At 45.1% G+C, this 21684-nt stretch overlaps 1 protein-coding gene across 3 annotated transcripts in view; it reads left to right on the forward strand.

Annotated features, from left to right (window-relative positions):
• The window catches only part of TRIO (trio Rho guanine nucleotide exchange factor), a 539453-nt gene that overhangs the window by 129846 nt on the left and 387923 nt on the right, over positions 1 to 21684 (forward strand). For all 3 annotated transcript variants that reach the window (XM_075826894.1, XM_075826893.1, XM_075826892.1), the window contains exon 9: positions 13949 to 14179. In XM_075826894.1, coding sequence (XP_075683009.1) covers positions 13949 to 14179 — 231 coding nt within the window. The remainder of the gene's footprint in view (positions 1 to 13948; positions 14180 to 21684) is intronic.

The raw sequence follows: 21684 nt of genomic DNA on the forward strand, positions 1-21684 counted from the left end.
GGTTGACCTCCTCCCCGGGCAGGCAGCAGATACATCCGTCATTGGCAACATGGCACCGTCTGGAGTAAGGGTCTCCGATAAACATCCACCATTTGCTCTCTCCCAACAGAGGAATGTATCAACACCCTCCACCGGAGGGAAAGAAGGATTATCAAATAGAGGAGTCAAGGGACCCGGGCGATGAACAAGGCCTGTAGTACCCAAGATCCGTTCCCAAACCATGAGAAACTGACGTGTGAGGAAAGGTAGAGGGAGAGATTGTCTCTGAAGGACTGACAGCCACGGCAGAGAGGATAATGCCAGAGGAGACATAGCCTTTTCAATGCGCACCCATTTCTTACCTGACTCCGAACGGAACCAATCCACTACTCTCATAATTATCGCTGCTTGATGGTATCGTTTAAAGTCTGGGAGACCCGCGCCCCCGTCTACTTTTGGCCGGCTAAGGACAGCATACCGGATACGAGGCTTATCGGAGCCCCACACAAACTTAGTTATGGCCCTATGTAAAACCTGGAAAAAACTGGATGGTACTGCAATAGGGACGGTCTGGAAGATATATAGAAATTTGGGCAAGACATCCATTTTGACCGCATTGATACGTCCAAACCACGACATGCGGTTCCCGCCGTATTCCGCCAATTCCTTCATGGTACGCTGTAGGATGGGCGTATAATTCAGAGCATACAAATCTGACTGTTGCGTAGGGACATGTACCCCTAGATATTTTAAAGATTTGGGTTGCCACCTGAACGGAAAAACCTGAGCGGGATGGGCAGCCAGAGGTTGATCCAAAGAGATATTCAAAGCCTCCGATTTAGAGTAATTGACTTTAAAATTACTTAGATGGCCAAAGCGCTCAAACTCCTCCGTCAGAGATGGCAAAGAAATCATGGGAGTTGTGATATATACCAGGAGGTCATCCGCGTATAACGCCAATTTATGATGCTGTGAGCCAATGCGTATACCGTTAACATTAGGGTTCCGCAGCGCGACGGCCAGGTGTTCCATGACCAGAACATACAAAAGAGGCGAAAGTGGGCACCCCTGTCTCGTGCCATTAGCAATAGTCAGAGGATCAGAGAATAGTCCGTTGACACGAACTCGAGCTGTAGGCCTTTGGTACAAGGCCATTATCCTATCTACCGTAGTGGTGCCAAGGCCAACCTGAGTCAGGACACTGCAGAGGAACACCCAGTGCACTCTATCAAAAGCCTTTTCGGCATCTATCGAGAGTAAACACATCGGTATCTTATGGGATTGGCAGTATGACGTCAAAAGGAGGGTTTTGTTGGTGTTCTCCCGCGCTTCCCGACCACATACAAACCCCACCTGATCATCCACGATCAAGTCAGGTAGTAACGGCGATAACCGAAAGGCAAGTAGCTTCGCGAAAAGCTTCACATCTACATTAATTAACGATATGGGCCTGAAGTTTGCGCACACCGTTGGGTCCTAGCCTGGTTTAGGTAGAAGAGTTATATGAGCCTCGAGGGATTGAGGCGCAAAGGGACATGAGGAGGACACGGAGTTAAAAACTTTCGTCAGAAAAGGAGCCAATTGATCTTTAAATGCCTTATAAAATTTGTTATTAAACCCATCGGGCCCCGGGCTTTTGCCCAAGGGCGACTCTCCAATAGCCCGCTCCACTTCGGTTTCCAAAAAATCCTCCTCAAGCTCCAAAGCCACCCCCTCCTCCAAGGTCGGCAACGCAGTATCCTGAACATAGCGGTCGATTTTATCCCGTAACGATTCTGCCTGCATATCATGAAATTGATATTATATAGCGCCGAGTAATAGTGTTTAAAGCAGTCAGTAATACCAACCGGGTCATGAACCTCAACGCCCGAGGGAGATGAAACTTTAGGGATATATGACGCTTGTGTACGGGGATGCAGTATCCGCGCCAGAGACCTACCGCATTTATCTACATATTCGTATGAGTGCTTGCGCATCCGATCCCTCAATCGAGCATGCGACTGATATATCAAAGAACACAAGGATTCTCTCGCTGTAGTGAGCTCTGCAAAAATCTGTGAGGATGGAAACCTTTTATGACAGGATTCCAAATCCCGTATCTGAATCAAGAGACGTGCAATAGCAAACCCCTTTTCGCGCTTCAACCGCGTCCCATGTTGTATCAGTACCCCTCGAATGACACACTTCAGTGCCTCCCACTGGAGTGGCAAGGGAGTAGCTTCATGTTCATGAACCTCAAAGAAACCGGTAAGTGAATCTTTAATGGCCGCCACGCATACTGCATCCCGCAACAAGTTGTCATTAAGTTTCCAGGATTGGAAATTAGGTAATGAATTAGGAAATGTAAGGGTCAGAAACACAGGTGCATGGTCCAATTAAATCATAGGGCCCACGTCAGAAGTAGGGTGCCAGGTAAGCAAGTGGTGGCTAATCAAAAAAGCGTGTATCCTACTGTACATGTTATGCAGTGGGGAGAAATAAGTGTATTCTCTTACCTGAGGGTGTAGAATCCTCCACACGTCAATCAACTGTATGGAATGCATCACATTTTTCAATGCCCCCAAATGCGACTTAGGATCTACAGACCTGCCCGAAGAGGTGTCAAGTCTGGAATCAAAAGTCCGATTAAAATCACCTCCAACAATTAGAACGCCCTCAGTGAACTCTTCCAGTTTCCTTAAATACAATCGACCTACTCGTGCCTGGTCCCTATTGGGGAGGTACATATTAACCAGTGTAAAGATCTTATTACGTATGGATAGCTTAAGAAAAACATATCGACCATCTGGGTCAACCAGAACGTCAAGAATTTTATGTGAGAGTGACTTATGAATACATATACTGGCACCGTTGGACTTAGATTCCGGGTTGGTACTGTGGAACCAGGCCGGAAAATATCGATTCGTGAACTGTGGCGTATGGCCCGTCTGAAAGTGAGTTTCTTGCAGGAACAAAATATGTACCCGCTCTTTATGCATGTTGTATAAAATTTGTGAGCGTTTTTCTGGGACATTAAGCCCCCTAGCATTAAAGGTACAAATCTTCAATTGTGCCATTTCCACATCTCACTAAAGGAGCTCGTAGAGCAATGTACAAAGTAGAAGCGCGACGAACAACAACAGGACAAACAAGGAAGGGAGAGAAAACAACAAAGACAAACAGACAGGTGAAATAATCACCCACCCCTTGAGCTACTCAAGGAGAAACAATCAAGAGTACACCGAATATAACCAGTGAGTCCCTAAGAGGAGAAGTGTCAGGACAAGGACTAGCCAGTGCCCCGCACCCCCCAACCCAGTGCAAATATCACACATCTTAGAACCAACACATGAATGGAAAGAACATTAAGGCAATTAGCTCAATATCACGAGAAAGTGAAATAATGGCCGACATTTGGTCGGGATCAAAACAGAGATGCCAGCATAACAATACATTCCCGGAAATCTATACAGTTACCGCATGAATGCACAGGCATGTAATTAGTAACACCGTAGATAATCACATAACATACATGGTGCAGTAGTACTGGCAGCTGAAGAACATTAATTAATCCCGGGTAACTGATCAATCTGAACACCTGCAGCCCCTACGTAGGGCGAAAGTACCGGCATAACTTGGCATTATATGACACCCATCAGACCTTCGCCTCCCAAGATATAACCAATAACAATTGAACTTAACCGGCCTAGGCCGACTGCTGGCTGACAAAGCTCCATACGAAATCACAGCGGCTCAGCACGTCGCCCACCAGGACGACCCATAGGAGAAGCGGGAGAACGACCACGCCGGCGCGGCCTTGAGCGCTGTGATGGTAGAGGGGCATACGGCCAATCAGGCAGGGAAACTCTCGGCACCTGGAGGGCAGCACAGAAGTCCGGGACATCCCCTGGGTCTCGAACACTCAACAATGTCCCATCCCTGCGGACCTGTAGCTGGAAGGGGTGACCCCAGGAATAGGAGATCTCATGCTCTCTCAGCACATCCAGCAAAGGACGAAGCACTCGGCGTTTGTCCAGGGTCATCTTGGACAAATCGGATAACAACTGGATCTTGACCCCTTGTAATAAGACTTCTCCTTTGTCTCGGGCCTTCCTCATGATCTGCTCCTTCAGAGAGAAAAAATGGACACGGCATAGCACATCTCTAGACCTATCAGGATCCGGGTTACGAGGGCCGAGAGTCCTGTGAGCCCTATCAAGCTCCAATGGATCGTCAGCAGGGCGCCCCAGCAGGGAGTTAAACAAAGACTGTAGGATGGGTATGAGTTGCCCCGAAGATATATCCTCAGGAATGCCCCGGAGCCGAATGTTACGGCGATTCCGATTCTCATGATCTTCAGCCAGGTTAAATAGAGCATGAATCTGCTGGGAGTGCTGATCCAGCCGTTCTGCATGAGAGACTTGCTGCTGTGTAACAGAGAAAACATCGCCTTCTATGCGCTGAACTTGATCGGACAATTGAGAGACAGTCATAAGAGCCTGTATCTCAGATTTATATGTCATCTCAAGACGATTCACATAACGCTCCATGTCCTGTTTAGTGGGCAATGAGGCGAGCTGGTCTCAGGCCCTGTAAATCATCTCCCATGCTAGCAGAGCCATTAATGTGGAGGGAGGAATGAAGATCCAGATCCCGAGGAGAAGCAGGCATTGATGCAGACCCCAGCATGCCAGAGGATGAGGAATGAGAGACCCGGGCGCCATGACTGACACCACGTGGCGAGCAGGACGGTGCGGGAAGCGCCATGACAGTTCCAGAAGGGCCCATCTCTACCCCCGCCAGCAGGGAAGGAAACGAACCCTGGGAGCCAGAGACCGGAGAGGGGGTACTGTCGGTACCTGATGCTGCAGCGGCAACTCCCGAAGAAGACTCCTCTGCAAGCGGGAATCCTGGTCCAGTTCGTCTCCCCTCCAGCGGCGCCATCTTGGAAGACGGCCCGGCAGCAGCGTCGGTGAGAAATCGCTGAATGGAGCCGGCTGAAGACATCTGCCTCGTACAGTATGGAGTCCCCGTAGTTGCCTTAGATTTCCTGACCATTAGGTAGGTTCAAGTGTGTCTTATAATATGCTTATGAGCGGGTTATGGAAGTGCAGGAACGGAGCTCTCAAGCAGCACGTCTGGTCAGCGCCATGTCCAAGCCACGCCCCCCGTCAACTTCTCTTACAGTTTTGAATAAATTAGGTCCTTTTTAAAAATTTATTTTCTAGTTTAAAAGTTACTTTTACTTTTTGAGATACAGCTGCTTTGCATTCTGTATACAGAGCAGCTTTATCGTGCGCGAAGTCCTGTATTTGTCTGGTCCGTGGGACTGACTGGTTCAGTGAAAGCGGATCCACGCAGGGTCGAGCTACTATCGATCACATCTAAGTGATAATATCGAATTATACTGAACCCGTCAAGTTGCAGACCTGACACATACAGGTTTCAGCGCTAGATACAGCTGCTCTGTATTCAGTTACAAAGCAGCTGTATCTCAAAAGGTAAAAATTATTTTTAAAGTATTTTGAAAGTTGCACCAGTTACACTAATACATATATATATATATATATATATATATATATGTGTGTGTGTGTGTGTGTAAAATATGGTTTCAACGGTTTACATAGCCTTTAGAATGTACCTACAATTATATAGAAAAACGAGTATAGTGCAGGATTCTGCAATATAATAGTTTCTCTATATATAACTGGGTCAGATGTTGAGTCCGAATATTGACGACAAATGCATGGAGTTTGTATGTTTTACCCGTGCCTGTGTGGGTTTCTTCCGGGTACTCAGGTTTTCTCCCACACAAACTTACTGATTAGTTAATTTGAAATGTGCAACATGTAGAAGTAAAAATGGTTGGCACTACCTTAGCTTGCGGTGTCACAGACTCTGTGCTTGAGCTAGCTGGGACCTGTGGTTCGACAGCCTTTATCTGGTGGTGCTCAGTGCGTGTTGAAGTTAGTTTCAGCAAATAACATGTAGAAAGGAAGACAGCACGGCACTCATCATTTGCAAAAAGGTTTCTCTTTATTCCTAAATTGAGGCAGGCAACACGGGACTGAAAGACAATAGAGTAGTCATACACTTCTCTTTACAATGCCCACTTGGTCAAAAGTAAAAAAACGCCCAGTTGGGCATTAAGAAACTAATTAGCATAAATCTAAAATTGCTCATAACTTGGTAAAAAATTATTGTTTTTCAAAATGAAAAACGTATCTACATTACAGCGCCGATACGATTATTTATGAGATAGGGCACTTATAATGTGGTGACAGAGCCTCTTTAAGCTGGTCATACACTTGCGATAGCTGTCATCTGAGCGATCGCCAATACACATGCACGCACTACTAAAAAAAAAAAAATGATCGGGCGTGTTTAACACAGATGGTGGGACCGGTCAACCATCAATGTGCAAGACTGTGTCCCAACTCTTCCTTTCCCAGATGTCGGGGAGAGTTGATAAAATCGCCTTACACATTAGATGGTCGTCTGGTCCCGCGGACGTACATGTAATGGGTATGGCCTGCTTAAGTTGTCAAACCGTACTAGAAGGGGGTGAGCTTAGTAATAAGGAGGTTGGTAAAGGGGAAAAGGCACTCCGGACAGTGGGAAGATGGAGAGTGCGCACAATATAGCAGAGTTTTATGTAGACTGTGTCAAAATTTAGTACCTTGGACCCACCAGAGGAAAGGATTCCTCATTTAATTCGCTCAGATGCTGATGTTGGTTTGTAATATGGTGTAGATCAGGGGTCTCAAGCACGCAGACCGAATGCGGCCCCTGAGGCTGTCATCTGCGGCCTGCGGGACACAGCCGCTAGTATCGGCTCTACTCCAGGACTCTGTGGAATTCCCTGACATCGCTGTCCATTTATGGACACGCGATGTCTGGGACTTCCCCAGAGCTGGAGTTCCGGGCAGAGTGCTAGTATAGGTTCTGCTCCGGGACTCTGTGGAATTTCCTGACATCGTTGTCCACATATGGACAGCGATGTCTAGGGCTTCCCCAGAGCTGGACAGTGATGTCAGTAGCACAGCTGGAATCCCAGTAGGAGCGCTACTGGCACTCTGTCTGTGACTTCAGCTCTGGTGTTGCCCCTAACATCTCTGTCCATATATGAACAGTGATGTCAGGAGCAGAGCTGGAATACTAGGCAGAGTGCTAGAAGCGGCTCTGCTCCGGGACTCGAGCTCTGGGCAAGCCCCTGACATCACTGTCCATATATGGGCACTGATGTCAGTTGCTTCCCCAGAGTTCCGGAGCAGAGCTTATACTAGTGCTCTGCTCTGGGACACTGGCTCTGGGGTTGCCCCTAACATCACATTCCGATCCAGGAGGATCCCCTGATGTCACTGTGTATGGACAGTGACATCAGGAGCTCCTCCAGCAGAGGAATCCCTGTCCAAAGTGTCGGCAACGCTCTGGCTGGGTATTCCATTTCTAGAGGGAGCCCCAGTAGAGCTGTCTACTGGGGGTGTGTGGGGCACTTTCTACAAAGGGCTGTATGTTGCACTATCTATAAGGGGTGTGTGACATTATCTACAGAGGGCACTGTGGCAGCATCTACAGAGGGCACTGTGGCAGCATCTACAGAGGACACTGGCATTATCTAGGGATGTGTGTCAGCATCTACAGAGGGCACTGTGGCAGTATGTAAAAAGGGGCTGCCCAATCTTGACATTTGTGTGTCTGCCAACTGAGCCGCCGGACTGCATTTAGCAACACTTAAAGAGGCTCTGTCACCACATTATAAGTGCCCTATCTCCTACGTAAGGAGATCGGCGCTATAATGTAGGTGACAGCTGTGCTTTTTATTTAGAAAAACTATCTATTATTACAACTTTATGAGCGATTTTTAGCTTTATGCTAATGAGTTTCTTAATGCCCAAGTGGGCGTGTTTTTACTTTAGACCAAGTGGGCGTTGTACAGAGGAGTGTATGACCCTGACCAATCAGCGTCATACACTACTCTCCATTCATTTACACTGCACTAGCGATATAGCTAATATTAGATAGATATTAGATATAGCTAATCTCACAGAAAAGATTCAGACGTGTCAGGATTCTGAATACACATCACGTCCTGGCTGGAGGTAATGTATATTCATTGACACATGAGTAACGTTAATGTGTGTGTATGTGACTGCACATCGTGTTCTAGTAAGAACACGATGCTGCTGTGTAAATGAATAGAGAGATGTGTATGACGCTGATTGGTCAGCGTCGTACACTTCTCTGTACAACGCCCACTTGGTCTAAAGTAAAAACACGCCCACTTGCGCATTAAGAAACTAATTAGCATAAAGCTAAAAATCGCTCATAAAGGGGTAAAAATAGATCGTTTTTCTAAATAAAAAGCACTGCTGTCACCTAGATTATAGCGCGATCTCCTTATGTAGGAGATAGGGCACTTATAATGTGGTGACAGAGTCTCTTTAAGTTGGAAAACGGGATTGTTGAAATAAGCACATGGAGAAATCTCGCAAATTTCCTTTAACCTTAAACCTAGCGGTATTATTATAGTAGTGTAGTATTATAGTAATGTAGTATTATTATAGTAGTTCAAATAACTAATTGATTAACAATAATTTGGTATTGTATCAAATTTGAAAGTAATGCAGCCCGTCAACTTCACATTTTTCTATATGTGGCCCACTTACCCGGCCGAGTTTGAGACCCCTGGTGTAGATAAAGACTTATTTAGAATACACAAAATAAACCCAAAATGCATGGTAAGATTTAAGAAATTAACACTGCGTATCGCTGCATCATCGAAGGTATTCTTTGGTTATGATCCATGCAGATTAAATAGTACCTCGACCATGAAATATTTTATTTAAAAGAATACGAACGTTTCTAAATATAAGTAGTAAAAAAGGTAAAAATGACCACAGTTATTAGAGCGTGCCTGGCATCTGCATTTTATGTAAATTACCAAAATTTTCTAAAGTCACCGCCAGGCATCCTCGCAAAGAGTTTCCAGTATGTTCAGTGGCGCATCGTCCTACTACAACAACCCCTTCGGCATAGACTGAAGGGGATGGGGCTGGATGGCTAAATTGCTAGTCTGATAGCTGCATTGTGTACTGAAGTTCAGAACGGGACCACTGGATAGCTGAATTGCTAGTCCAACACATTGCAGATCTGCTTTGTCCCCTTCCTCTCTCTGCCAATTAGTTATGTGTTTTCCATTGTGCTGCAGCATTTGTTGATAGTCACATTACATGCATTCCCTGTAGACAACACATCAACACAGCACACACAGAGCGACTGGGTCTTAACCCATTCCCTCTTTAGCCACTTTTGACCTTCCTGACAGAGCCTCATTTTTCAAATCTGACATGTTTCACTTTATGTGGTAATAACTCCGTAATGCTTTTACCTATCCAAGCGATTCTGAGATTTTTTTTCTTGCGAAACATTGGACTTTATGTTACTGGCAAAATTTGCTCGATATATTCAGTATTTAATTGTGAAAAACACCAAAATTTAGCGAAAAATTGCAAAAATTAGCATTTTTCTCAATTTAAATGTATCTGCTTGTAAGACAGGCAGTTATAACACACAAAATTTTCCCTAATTAACATCCCCCATATGTCTAACTTAGATTGGCATCGTTTTTTGAACATCCTTTTATTTTTCTAGGACGTTACAAGGCTTTGAACTTTAGCAGCAATTTCTCACATTTTCAAGAAAATTTCAAAAGGCTATTTTTACAGGGGCCAGTTCACTTGTGACGTGGCTTTGAGGGCCTTATATATTAGAAACCCCCAAAAAGTCACCCCATTTTAAAAACTTCACCCCTCAAAGTATTCAAAACAGCATTTCGAAAATTTCTTAACCCTTTAGACATTTCACAGGAATTAAGGCAAAGTAGATGGGAAATGTACAAATGTCATATTTTTTTGCAGAAATAAATTTTTAATACAATTTTTTTTATAACACAGAAGGTTTTACCAGAGAAATGCAACTCAATATTTATTGCCCAGGTTCTGCAGTTTTTGGAAATATCCCACATGTGGCCATAGCGTGCCACTGGAATGTAGCACCAGCCTCAGAAGCAAAAGAGTACCTAGAGGATTTTGGGGCCTTATTTTTATTAGAATATATTTTAGGCACCATGTCAGGTTTGAAGGGCTCTTGCGGTGCCAAAACAGTGAAAATCCCCCAAAGTGACCCCATTTGGGAAACTACACACCTCAAGGAAATTATCTAGGGGTATAGTGAGCATTTTGATCGCACAGGTTTTTTACAGAAATTATTGGAAGTAGGCTGTGAAAATTAAAATCGACATTTTTTTTCAAAGAAAATGTAGCTTTAGGTATTTTTTTTCTAATTTCCACAAGGACTAAAGGAGAAAAAGCGCCGCAAAATCTGTAAAGCAATTTCTCCTGAGTAAAACAATTCCCCACATGTGGTAATAAACGGCTGTTTGGACACACGGCAGGGCTTAGAAGTGAATATTTGGCTTTTGGAGCTCAAATTTAGCAGGAATGGTCACATTTACAAAGCCCCTGAAGGGACAAAACAGTGGAAACCCCCCACAAGTGACCCCATTTTGGAGACTACACCCATTGAGGAAATTATCTAGGGGTATAATGAGCGTTTTGACCCCACAATTTTTTTGCAGAAATTATTGGAAGTAGGCCCTGAAAATAAAAATCTAAATTTTTTTCAAAGAAAATGTAGGTTTAGCTAATTTTTTCTCATTTCCACAAGGACTGAAGGAGAAAAAGCACCGTAAAATTTGTAAAGCAATTTCTCCCGAGTAAAACAATACCCCACTTGTGGTAATAATCGGCTGTTAAGATATACGGCAGGGCTTAGAAGGGAAAGAGCGCTATTTGGCTTTTGGAGATCACATTTAGCAGGAATGGTTTGCAGAGGCCATGTGGCATTTACAAAGCCCCTGAGGGGACAAAACAATGAAAACGCCCAAAAAGTGAATCCATTTAGGAAACTACACCTCTTGAGGAATTCATCTAGGGGTGTAGTAAGCATTTTGACCCCACAGTGAAAATAAAAACAATCCTTTTTCTTCAATAAGACGTAGCTTTAGCGCAACATTTTTCATTTTCTCAACAAATAAAGGAAAAAAAGAACCCAACATTTGTAAAGCAATTTCTCCCGACTACGGCAATACCCCCATATGTGGTCATAAACTGCTGTTTGGGCACACGGCAGGGCTCAGAAGGGAAGGAGCGCCATTTGGAGTGCAGATGTTGCTGGATTGATTTCTGGGCACCTGTGGGCCCAAAACAGTGGAAACCCCCCAGAAGTGACCCAATTTTGGAAACTACACCCCCAATGCATTTACCTAGGGGTGTAGTGAGCATTTTAACCCTGCAGATGTTTTGTAGAAATTCGTGTGCACTCGATGTTGCAGAGTGAAAATGGGATTTTTTCCATAGATATGCCAATATGTGGTGCCCAGCTTGTGCCACCATAACAAGACAGCTCTCTAATTGTTATGCAGTGTTTCCCGGTTTTAGAAACATCCTACATGGGGCACTAATATTTTGCCTGGTCATTCGACCAGGCTCAGGAGTGAAAGCGTACCATGTAAAATTGAGGCCTAATTTGGCGATTTTCAAAGTATTGGTTCACAACTGCAGAGGCTCAGATGTGAAATAATAAAAAGAAACCCCTGAGAAGTGACCCCATTTGGAAACTACACCCTCAAGGCATTTATTAAGGGGTGTAGTGAGCATTTTAACCCCACAGATCTTTTCCATAAATGATTGCACTGCGGATGGTGCAAATTAAAAATTTATATTTTTCCCTAGATATGCCATTTCAGTGACAATTATGTCATGCCCAGCTTATACCACTGGAGACACACACCCAAAAAATTGTTAAAAGGGTTCTCCTGGGTATGACTATGCCATATATGTGGAAGGAAACTGCTGTTTGGGCACATTATAGGGTTCAGAGCGGAGGGAGCACCATTTGGCTTTTGGAGAGCGGATTTTGCTTGGTAGTAGATTTGTTTGATTATTGCTGGTGTTTCCATTAATAATGTGGGGGTACATGTAAGCCGGGCGGAGTATATAAGGGGCATAGTCAGGTGGTATAATAATGGGGTAAAAAAACAATAAAATGATTAATAGATGTGTGTTACGCTGTGACACAATCCTTTCTGCACAGGCCGGTGTCGCACTGATATATGGCGTCCTTTCTTATGCCCCTTTTGATCCACACTCTGCATCTTTGCTGTTTGGGGAATTTTGCTGGGAAAGTGTTGTCCTAGTATAATACGGGCACCCTTCCAGCAGATATGTTTGGGCCCTCCCCTTCCTGGTTCCCTAATTTTAGGTCCTTGATAAATCGCTTCCTGAAACAGAAGAAATGTTCCCCTCGGGCCGGCACAACTGCATATTTTTTATTTCCTGACTTATTGGAGCCTTAACTAATTTTATTTCTTCATAGACGTAGTGGTATGAGGGCTTTTTTTTGCGGGACGAGCTGTAGTTATTATTGGTACCATTTTGGGGTACATGTGACTTTTTGATCACCTTTTATCTTATTTTTTGGGATGCCAGGTAAACAAAAAACCGCAATTCTGCCATAGTTTTTTTTTATACAGCGTTCACCACGAGTTATAAACTACATGTTCACGTTATTCTGCGGGTCAGTACGATTCCGGCGATACCTCATTTATAGAACTTTTTTATGTTTTACAACTTTTTGCACAATAAAATTACTTTTGGAAAAAGAATGTATTTTTTCTGTCACCAAGTTGTGAGAACCATAACTTTTAAAAAATTTTGTCGACGGAGCTGTATGAGGGCTTGTTTTTTGCGGGACGAGCTATAGTTTTTATAGGTACCATTTTTGGATCCGTGCGACTTTTTGATCACTTTTTATTCTAATATTTGTAGGGCAAAGTGACCAAAAAATAGAAACTTTGGTAACGTTTTTTACGGGTTTTTTTTACGATGTTCACCGCGTGCAATAAATAATATAATATTTTGATACCTCAGGTCGTTACGGTCGCGGCGATACCAAATACTTATGGTTTATTTATTTTTTTTCAATAATAAAGGACTTAATAAGGGAAAAAGGGCGATTGTGTTTTATTTTATTACTTGAAACTTTTATTGTTTTCAAACTTATTTCTTTCACTTATTTTTTACACTTATTTTCAAGTCCCACTAGGGGACTTCAAGTTCCGACTGTCTGATGTTTTTTTTCTAATACATTGCACTACCTACGTAGTGCAATGTATTAGATCTGTCAGTCATTCACTGACAGCAAGCCGATCAGGCTCTGGTAATGGCAGAGCAGGAGGCCATTGTGTCTCCTGTTGCCATAGCAGCAGTCGCCAGTCCTGATTGCCTGCATCGAAGGGGTTAATGGCAGGGATCGGAGCTAGCTCCGGTTCCTGCCATTACAGGTGGATGTCAGCTGTAAAGATTTTTTTTATTCTAAGCATAATCGCAATTATCTTGCATAATTTTAAAGCCTGTATAATATGCTATGTGAACATTGCTTAAAGGCATGTTCACATTGCTTATTTTGAGGCAGAAAAATACGTAGCTGATTTCAAGAGGCGTCAGCCTCTGAAAACCAGACCTTTTTTTAGCAGAATTTCAAAATGTTTTTGAAGTGCATGTTCAAATCTTTTTAGGCAATAGAAAATGTTGAAAATCTTCTACAAAAATGCCTCAAGAAGTGACATGCAATACTCTTTTCGAGGTGTATTTTTACGCTGCGTTTTTTTGTTGTCAAACTAATTATGCCCTGTGTGAACTGCACAGCATTTTACCATTGCAAACAATGAAAGGCCAATTGCAGGCATTTTCAAATTTGTATTTCAGACTGGAATGCAAGCGTTTTACGCTCCAAATTACCCTGGAACGTAAGCTGTGTGAACATGCTTTTAGTGTTTAAATGTTATTGAATTTGAGTTTATGTGTGGTGTGGGGTTGTTAAAGAAAAATTGAAACTAATAACAAACTTTCTACATTTTTTTGTAAAGGTTAGTCAAGAAGGAAAATCTCTGCTTGACAAACTTCAGCGGCCATTAACTCCTGGTAGCTCCGATTCCCTGACTGCGTCTGCTAACTATTCAAAGGCTGTTCATCACGTCTTAGATGCTGTTCATGAGGTTTTGCACCATCAACGACAGCTGGAAAATATATGGCAGCATCGTAAGGTTCGATTACATCAGCGATTACAACTCTGTGTCTTTCAGCAAGATGTTCAGCAGGTAAGATATGTTTATGGTTAGTCCTGATATTGCTAGACGTTTTGTTTGTGAATTGTAACCGTTTTGTCAAGGTTCAAGAACCTTTCATTTTGATATTCAAGAAATTGTCATTTTTGCAACCAAAAACAGTGTTGTTTCCTATACCGGTTTACCTAAAATTGAATGACTGTTGATCAAAAAAACAAAAGGCGCACCCCTTTGACTAATCTGTAACATGCGCTGCAGGGTGGTGGCAAAAATGGAGGCAGTGGTCACATGAGTTATCACATGTCCACTGTGTTTATAGTGTCCCCTGCCTGCGCATGTGTATAGAAGAGCCAGCTAAGGGGATTAGCCTCTGCTATTGTTTAGGACATTATAAATAATATATTACACTGAAAAGACTGAACAGTGTTGTGGTCACTGGTGTGTCTAAGGCTACATTCACAAGACAGTGAAAAACGGCCGTTTTTAGAACAATGAAGTTCCATGGGTGTATTCACATGGCCGTCTTTTTAACGACCCGTGAATATTGGCCGTCAAAAAATATGACGTCCTATTTTTGGCCGTTTTCACGGCCAGGTGGCTCCCATAGAAGTCAATGGGTCAGGTTTTACCGGCCGTTTTCCAGGAAACAGTCCTTGTAACAGCCGGTAAAAACAGATCCTGGCCGAGTGCTCCCCACACACAGCGCTACTTTGAGCGCTGAGCCTGGGGAAGCCCTTGACATTAGTGTCTATAGAAGGACAGTGATGTCAAGCTTTCAACAATTGAATCCCCAGCCAGAGCATCGCAAGATCTCTGGCCGGGGACTTTAGTCTTGTAGCTAGCACCCCTCCATGTAGATAGCACCCCCCTCCCTAAAGATAGCAAGCCCCCCGTCCATCCCCCGTAGATAGCGTGCCAATGTAGCTCCCTGTAGCAATGGAATCTCCAGCGGCCAGACCCCTCTCTGGCAGGGGATTCTGCTCCTAGAGAAGCCCTCGGCGTCACTATCCATATGTGGACAGTAACGTCAAGATGTTACTCCTAGAGCGGAATCCCCGGTCCACTCTGGCAGGGGATTCCTCTTTCCTGATGTCACTGTCCTACAGTGAGCTACAGTGGCGCTATCTACAGGTGAGGGGGGGCGTCCTATATGGGGGATGTGGCACTATCTACAGGGGACACTGGTGCTATCAACATGGGCACTGTGGCACTATGTGGGCACTGTGGTACTATCTACAGTGGGCACTGGCACCATGTGGGCATTATTTACAGTGAGCACTGTGGCACTATCTACAGGGAGATTACAGCACTATCTACATGGGCACTGGTGATTTGAGGGGGTTGGGACAAAAAAAAAAATCTGACAAATGAAATCCATCCTTTTTTTTTTTTTTTTTTTTTTAAAGGCCATGAGAAATGGATGGCAAATGGCCATTAAAGATGGATAGATGGACTGGAAATGGATGAAAATTTGGAGACAGACTGATGCAAAATGGCCATGAAAAACTGTCATTTTTTTTCACGGTCGTGTGAATGTAGCATTAGGCTACATTCACACGGCATTGAAAGATGGCCGTTTTTTTAACACCCGTTACATGGCCCTTTTCTGAACAATGAATTTCTATGGGTGTATTCACACTGACATTTTTTTTTAACGGCCCATGAGTATTGGCTCTCAAAAATAAGACAACCTATTTTTCCCCGTTTTCATGAACCGACGGCCCCAATGGAATTCAATGGATCAGTTTTTAACGGCCGTTTTTCAGGCATCAATCCTTGGGACTTCCATTAAAAACTGATCTAGGAGGAGGGAGAGATGGATGAGGGAAGCACCGGGAGTATACTGGTCTCCAGGTCCGCCGTGTTGGAGCATGCTGGGAAGGCCCTCAATAGCTCACCAGCACAGACTCTGACAATTTCTGCCAAGGTACCGACCCGAAGGGACATTATGATGGCGGTTACTACCTGTAATACTAATGTCTCTACGCTGGTCTCCCAGATGGAGAAAGTGACCGCTGACATTACCTTTTTGAGACGATGTCAAAAAAAATTCTGATAGGACGACGGAGGTTGAGGGGAGAGTGAGTGATGTGGAGGATGCTTCGACCCCTGCCTTGCGGGATCTACGCCATTATGACCGTACTATTGCAAGCCTGGTAGCCAAAGCTGACGATCTAGAAAATAGGCTACGCAGGAATAATGTCCGCATAATGGGCATGCCGGAGAAGGTGAAGGGATCGGATCCCACTCTATATTTTGAATCTTGGCTTATGAATACTTTTCTAAAGGAGATTGTCGCCATTATATGCAGTAGAGCGGGCACACAGGGTGCCGACACGGCCGTTGCCTGAGGGTGCCCTGCCAAGGACTTTGCTGGCCAAATTGCTGCACTATAGAGATTGTGATGTTCTCCTGGAAAAGGCCAGAGAAATGTCTGATGATCTTAGTCAATGGCACTGCCGGCTGACTTTGAACACCAGAAGTTTGCATATGTGGGATGTCTGTGTGCATTAAAACGGATGTGCTGAAAGTTCACCGATTGTTGATCAGTTAAGCCGAGTGGGGCTGAAGTTACGTATTATACTATGTGTACGCCTTGCCGATATATCGCTCTTATGGGGCTCGTAAGGTGGACTCGTGCTCTCGCCTGATTCTGTTGCTTGGGTGGTTTCATATTATTGCATATGATTTTTCCAATGTTATTACAGATATCTTTAGGGGAGGGGTAGGGAGGGTCTGGTGCACCTGGAATGGGTTTACGCTCTGTCGATTGTATATATTCGTATATCTTGTATGCATGTGCTTATTATGGGTGGGTCGATGGCGGGGAGGGTTGCATAGCGTACGAAATGTTTTCGTTTGGTTTCTTGTATATTCGATAGCTGATCGAGTAACATTTATTTCTTGGAATACATACGGGGTATGGGTGATCTGGTTAAGAGGAGGGCTGTTTTTGATTGTTAAAGGGATCCTGTCATCAACATCTTACCTGTCAAACTCGCCTGACCCCTCAATGGCCGCAGCTGTCCAGAGTGCGTTCCTGTTCTCTTCTTTCCTGAAGTCCTCCTCTGTCAGTAAATGTAGTCGTTTAAACTCTTCCCGCCTTTTATGGTAATTAGTTTTCCCTCTGGGATGCAGCTTCTTAACCCCGCCCACCGCCGACACTTGTCCGGCCCTGACTGGCTAAGGAGCTGTCAATCAAAAAGAAGGAGGTGGAGTCCACTCTGATGCTGGAGGAATGAAAATCGGACTCTTTTCAGATGAAGATTTGACTCTTTTCTGCTCATTTGCATACGGTGTGGGACCACTGAAAAACGGAATACTAAAGCTACAGAGCTTACTTAGAACATATAGCTTAGATGACAATGATTTTTCACCCACTTTCACCAGGTATTGCTGGCTTTATAGCTAAAATGCTGGTGACAGGTTCCCTTTAAGGCTCATAAACCATCTATTATTAGTTTTCAAGAAACTCATTTAACCAAAGATACGGTGCAGGGGGTGAAAAGAGCATGGATTGGGCATGCTTATTATAACACTCATACTGGGTACTCCAGAGGGTTCTGCATTCTTATACATAAGGTGATTCCTTTTAGCTGCCTGGAGGAGGAAAATGATGGAGAGGGCAGATACATCTGTTGACATTGCAGTATTTATGGTGTTGAGTGTGTTTTATCTGCAGTTTATGTGCCTCCTCCATACTCCAGGGTGGTACTCAATAAAGTACTGACTTTTACCAGTAGGTTTGCAGGAATTCCGTTGATTCTGATGGGGGATTTTAATAACTTGCTAAACGAATGTTGGGACAAATTCCACACGGATGTTAGATTGGTGAGAGATGACTTAACGAGGTTTGGACATGTGATAAAATAATCCTCACTAATAGATATCCGGCGTATAAAACATCCGCAGACTAGAGCATTCTCATGCCATTCTACCGCATTTAGTTCCATGTCTAGAATTGACTATATGTTCATTAATGACATCTTTTTGTCTAGAGTTCGCTCTGTTGAATATTTGACTAGAACATTGTCGGATCATTCGCCTATGCTCCTGAAGGCGGATTTCTCGAGGTCCTCTAGACAAGGTACTCAATTGTGGAAAGTAATGCATTTTGGCTCCCGCTGTTGAATGCTGAGGATATCACAAAACATATTATGGAGTATTTTCTTTTCCATAGCGGTACCGCATCTTGTAATGTGGTCTGGGATGCCCTGAAGGCCTCGGTACGCGGAATTCTCTTTAAACCTTAGCTTGAGGAATATGAAAACCAGAAAATTGGGGGTAACTATGAGACGAAGGGTGGATGAAACTGAGACGGCATTTATTCAAAACCCCCAGTGAAGGGATGGAAAAACTATGGAGGGAAGCTAGGGAGGCCCTACAGACATATCTTTTAGCAGAGGTGGAGAATAAAAGATACTTCTCTAGACCGTTTCATTTTGAGGAAGGGGTTAGGGCGGGTCATCTGCTCGCTAGCATTGCCAAATCACAGGAAGGGTCTTCATATGTGGCATCTATATATACCTCTATGGGGAATATGGTGTCTGAAACTACACAGATGTTGGAGGTGTTTTATCTCTTCTATAAGAATTTGTATCAGTCTAGACCAGGGGTCTCAAGCACGCGGTCCGTGGGCCTCATGCGGCCCCTGGGGCTGTCATCTGCGGCCCGCGGGACACAGAGCCGCTAGTATCGCCTCTACTCCGAGACTCTGGAATTCCCTGACATCGCTGTCCACATATGAACAGCGATGTCTGGGGCTTCCCCAGAGCCGGAGTCCCGGGCAGAGCGCTAGTATCGGCTCCGCTCCGTGACTCTGTCCATATATGGGCAGCGAGGTCAGGGAATTCGAGAGTCCATGAACAGAGCCTATACTAGCGCCCTGCCCGGGACTCCGCTCTGGGGAAGACCCTGACACACTGTGGAATTCCCTGACATCGCTGCACATATATGGACAGAGTCCCGAAGCAGGGCCGATACTAGCACTCTGCCCGGGACTCCGCTCTGGGGAAGACCCTGACACACTGTCCATATATGGGCAGCGATGTCAGGGAATTCCACAGTGTGTCAGGGTCTTCCCCAGAGCGGAGTCCCGGGCAGAGCGCCAGTATCTGCTCTGCTTCGGGTCTCTCTGGAATTCCCTGACATCGCTGTCCATGTTTGGACACGCGATGTCTGGGACTTCCCCAGAGCCGGAGTCCCATGCAGAGCGCTAGTATAGGCTCTGCTCCGGGACTCTGTAGAAATCCCTGACATCGCTGTCCGTATATGGACAGTGTGTCAGGGTCTTCCCCAGAGCGGAGTCCCGGGCAGAGCGCTAGTATAGGCACTGCTCTGGGACTCTGGGGAAGCCTCTGACATCTCTGTTCATACATCGACAATGATGTCAGGGGCTTCCCCAGAGCAGTAGTCCCAGTGATGTCAGGAGCACAGCTGGAGTCCCAGGCAGAGCCTATTAGCGCTCTGCCCTGGACTCCAGCTCTGGGGTTGCCCCTGACATCTCTGTCCATATATGGACAATGATGTCAGGAGCACAGCTGGAATCCCAGGCAGAGTGCTAGAAGCGGCTCTGCTCCGGGACTCCAGCTCTGGGCAAGCCCCTGACATCACTGTGGTAGCATCTGCGGAGGGCACTGTGGTAGCATCTGCGGAGGGCACTGTGGTAGCATCTGCGGAGGGCACTGTGGTAGCATCTGCGGAGGGCACTGTGGTAGCATCTGCGGAGGGCACTGTGGCAGCATCTGCGGAGGGCACTGTGGCAGCATCTGCGGATGGCACTGTGGCAGCATCTGCGGAGGGCACTGTGGCAGCATGTACGGAGGGCACTGTGGTATTATCTAGGGGTGTGTTGCATTATCTACAGAGGGCACTGTGGCAGCATCTACAGAGGGCACTGTGGCATGATCTACAAGTGGGTGTGTGGCAGTATCTGCAGAGGACACTGTGGCATAATCTAGGGGTGTGTTGCCTTATCTACAGAGGGCACTGTGGCAGCATTTACAGAGGACACTGTGGCAGCATCTACAGAGGACACTGTGGCAGCATCTACAGAGCACACTGTGGCAGCATCTACAGAGGACACTGTAGCAGCATCTACAGAGGACACTGTGGCAGCATCTACAGAGGACACTGTGGCAGCATCTACAGAGGACACTGTGGCAGCATCTACAGAGGACACTGTGGCAGCATCTACAGAGGACACTGGCAGCATCTACAGAGGACTCTGTGGCAGCATCTACAGAGGACTCTGTGGCAGCATCTACAGAGGACTCTGCGGCAGCATCTACAGAGGACTCTGCGGCAGCATCTACAGAGGACTCTGCGGCAGCATCTACAGAGGACTCTGCGGCAGCATCTACAGAGGACTCTGCGGCAGCATCTACAGAGGACTCTGCGGCAGCATCTACAGAGGACTCTGCGGCAGCATCTACAGAGGACTCTGCGGCAGCATCTACAGAGGACTCTGCGGCAGCATCTACAGAGGACTCTGCGGCAGCATCTACAGAGGGCACTTCGGCAGAATCCACAGAGGGCACTGTGGCAGCATCCACCAAGGGCACTGTTGCACTATCTAAAAAGGGGCTGCCCAATCTTGACGTGTGCTAACTGAGCCGCCGGACTGCATTTAGTGACACTTGAACTGGAAAGCTGGATTGTTGAAATAAGCACGTGGAGAAATATCTCAAATTTTAAACCTAGCGGTATTATTATAGTATTGTAGTATTATTATTATATTAATATAGTGTGTTAGTACCTCAAATAACTAATTGATTAACAATAATTTTGTATGGTATCAAATTTTAAAGTAATGCGGCTCGTCAACTTCCCATTTTTTCTATATGCGGCCCACTTACCCGGCCGAGTTTGAGACCCCTGGTCTAGACTGACAGAATCGAGTGCCCAGATACAGCAGTTTCTTTCTGATGCGCATCTAAATATCTCGTCGGATGAGGATAGAGATTTCTTGAAGGCCCCTTTGATTTTGGAGGAGTTAAAAAAAAAAAATGCTACTACCTCTTTAGCCAATAATAAAGCCTCAGGGCTGGATGGATTACCGGTAGAATTATATAAGAAATTCAGGGATGTATTGCTTCTGGAATTATTGAAGGTATTTGGAGAAGCTTTGGTGACGGGATCTCTGCCTGAGTCTGACACAGGCTATAATAGTGGTACTGCTGAAACCTGGAAAGGATCTATTTCTGCCGGATTCGTACAGACCAATCTCCCTGTTACCAGTTAATGTTAAATTTATTGCAAAGTCCTTGGCCGTATGTCTTTCTAGGGTGATAACCTCTCTGATACATCCAGATCAGACTGGTTTTATACCTGTGAAGTCTACAGCCATTAATCTTAGACTGGTTTATCTGAACTTACAGATCCCAGTGGATAATCCTGGGAAACGTGCAACATGCTCCTTGGACGCTGCCAAGGCCTTTGACAGTATAAAGTGGGAATTTTTATGGAAAGTTTTTATGAAGAGGTGAGCAGAAGTCTAGACAGAGGGGCCGCTGTGGATTTAGTGTTTTTGGACTTTG

This window comes from Rhinoderma darwinii, chromosome 5, assembly GCF_050947455.1.
Source record: "Rhinoderma darwinii isolate aRhiDar2 chromosome 5, aRhiDar2.hap1, whole genome shotgun sequence".
In the NCBI taxonomy this organism is placed as follows: Eukaryota; Metazoa; Chordata; class Amphibia; order Anura; family Rhinodermatidae; genus Rhinoderma; species Rhinoderma darwinii.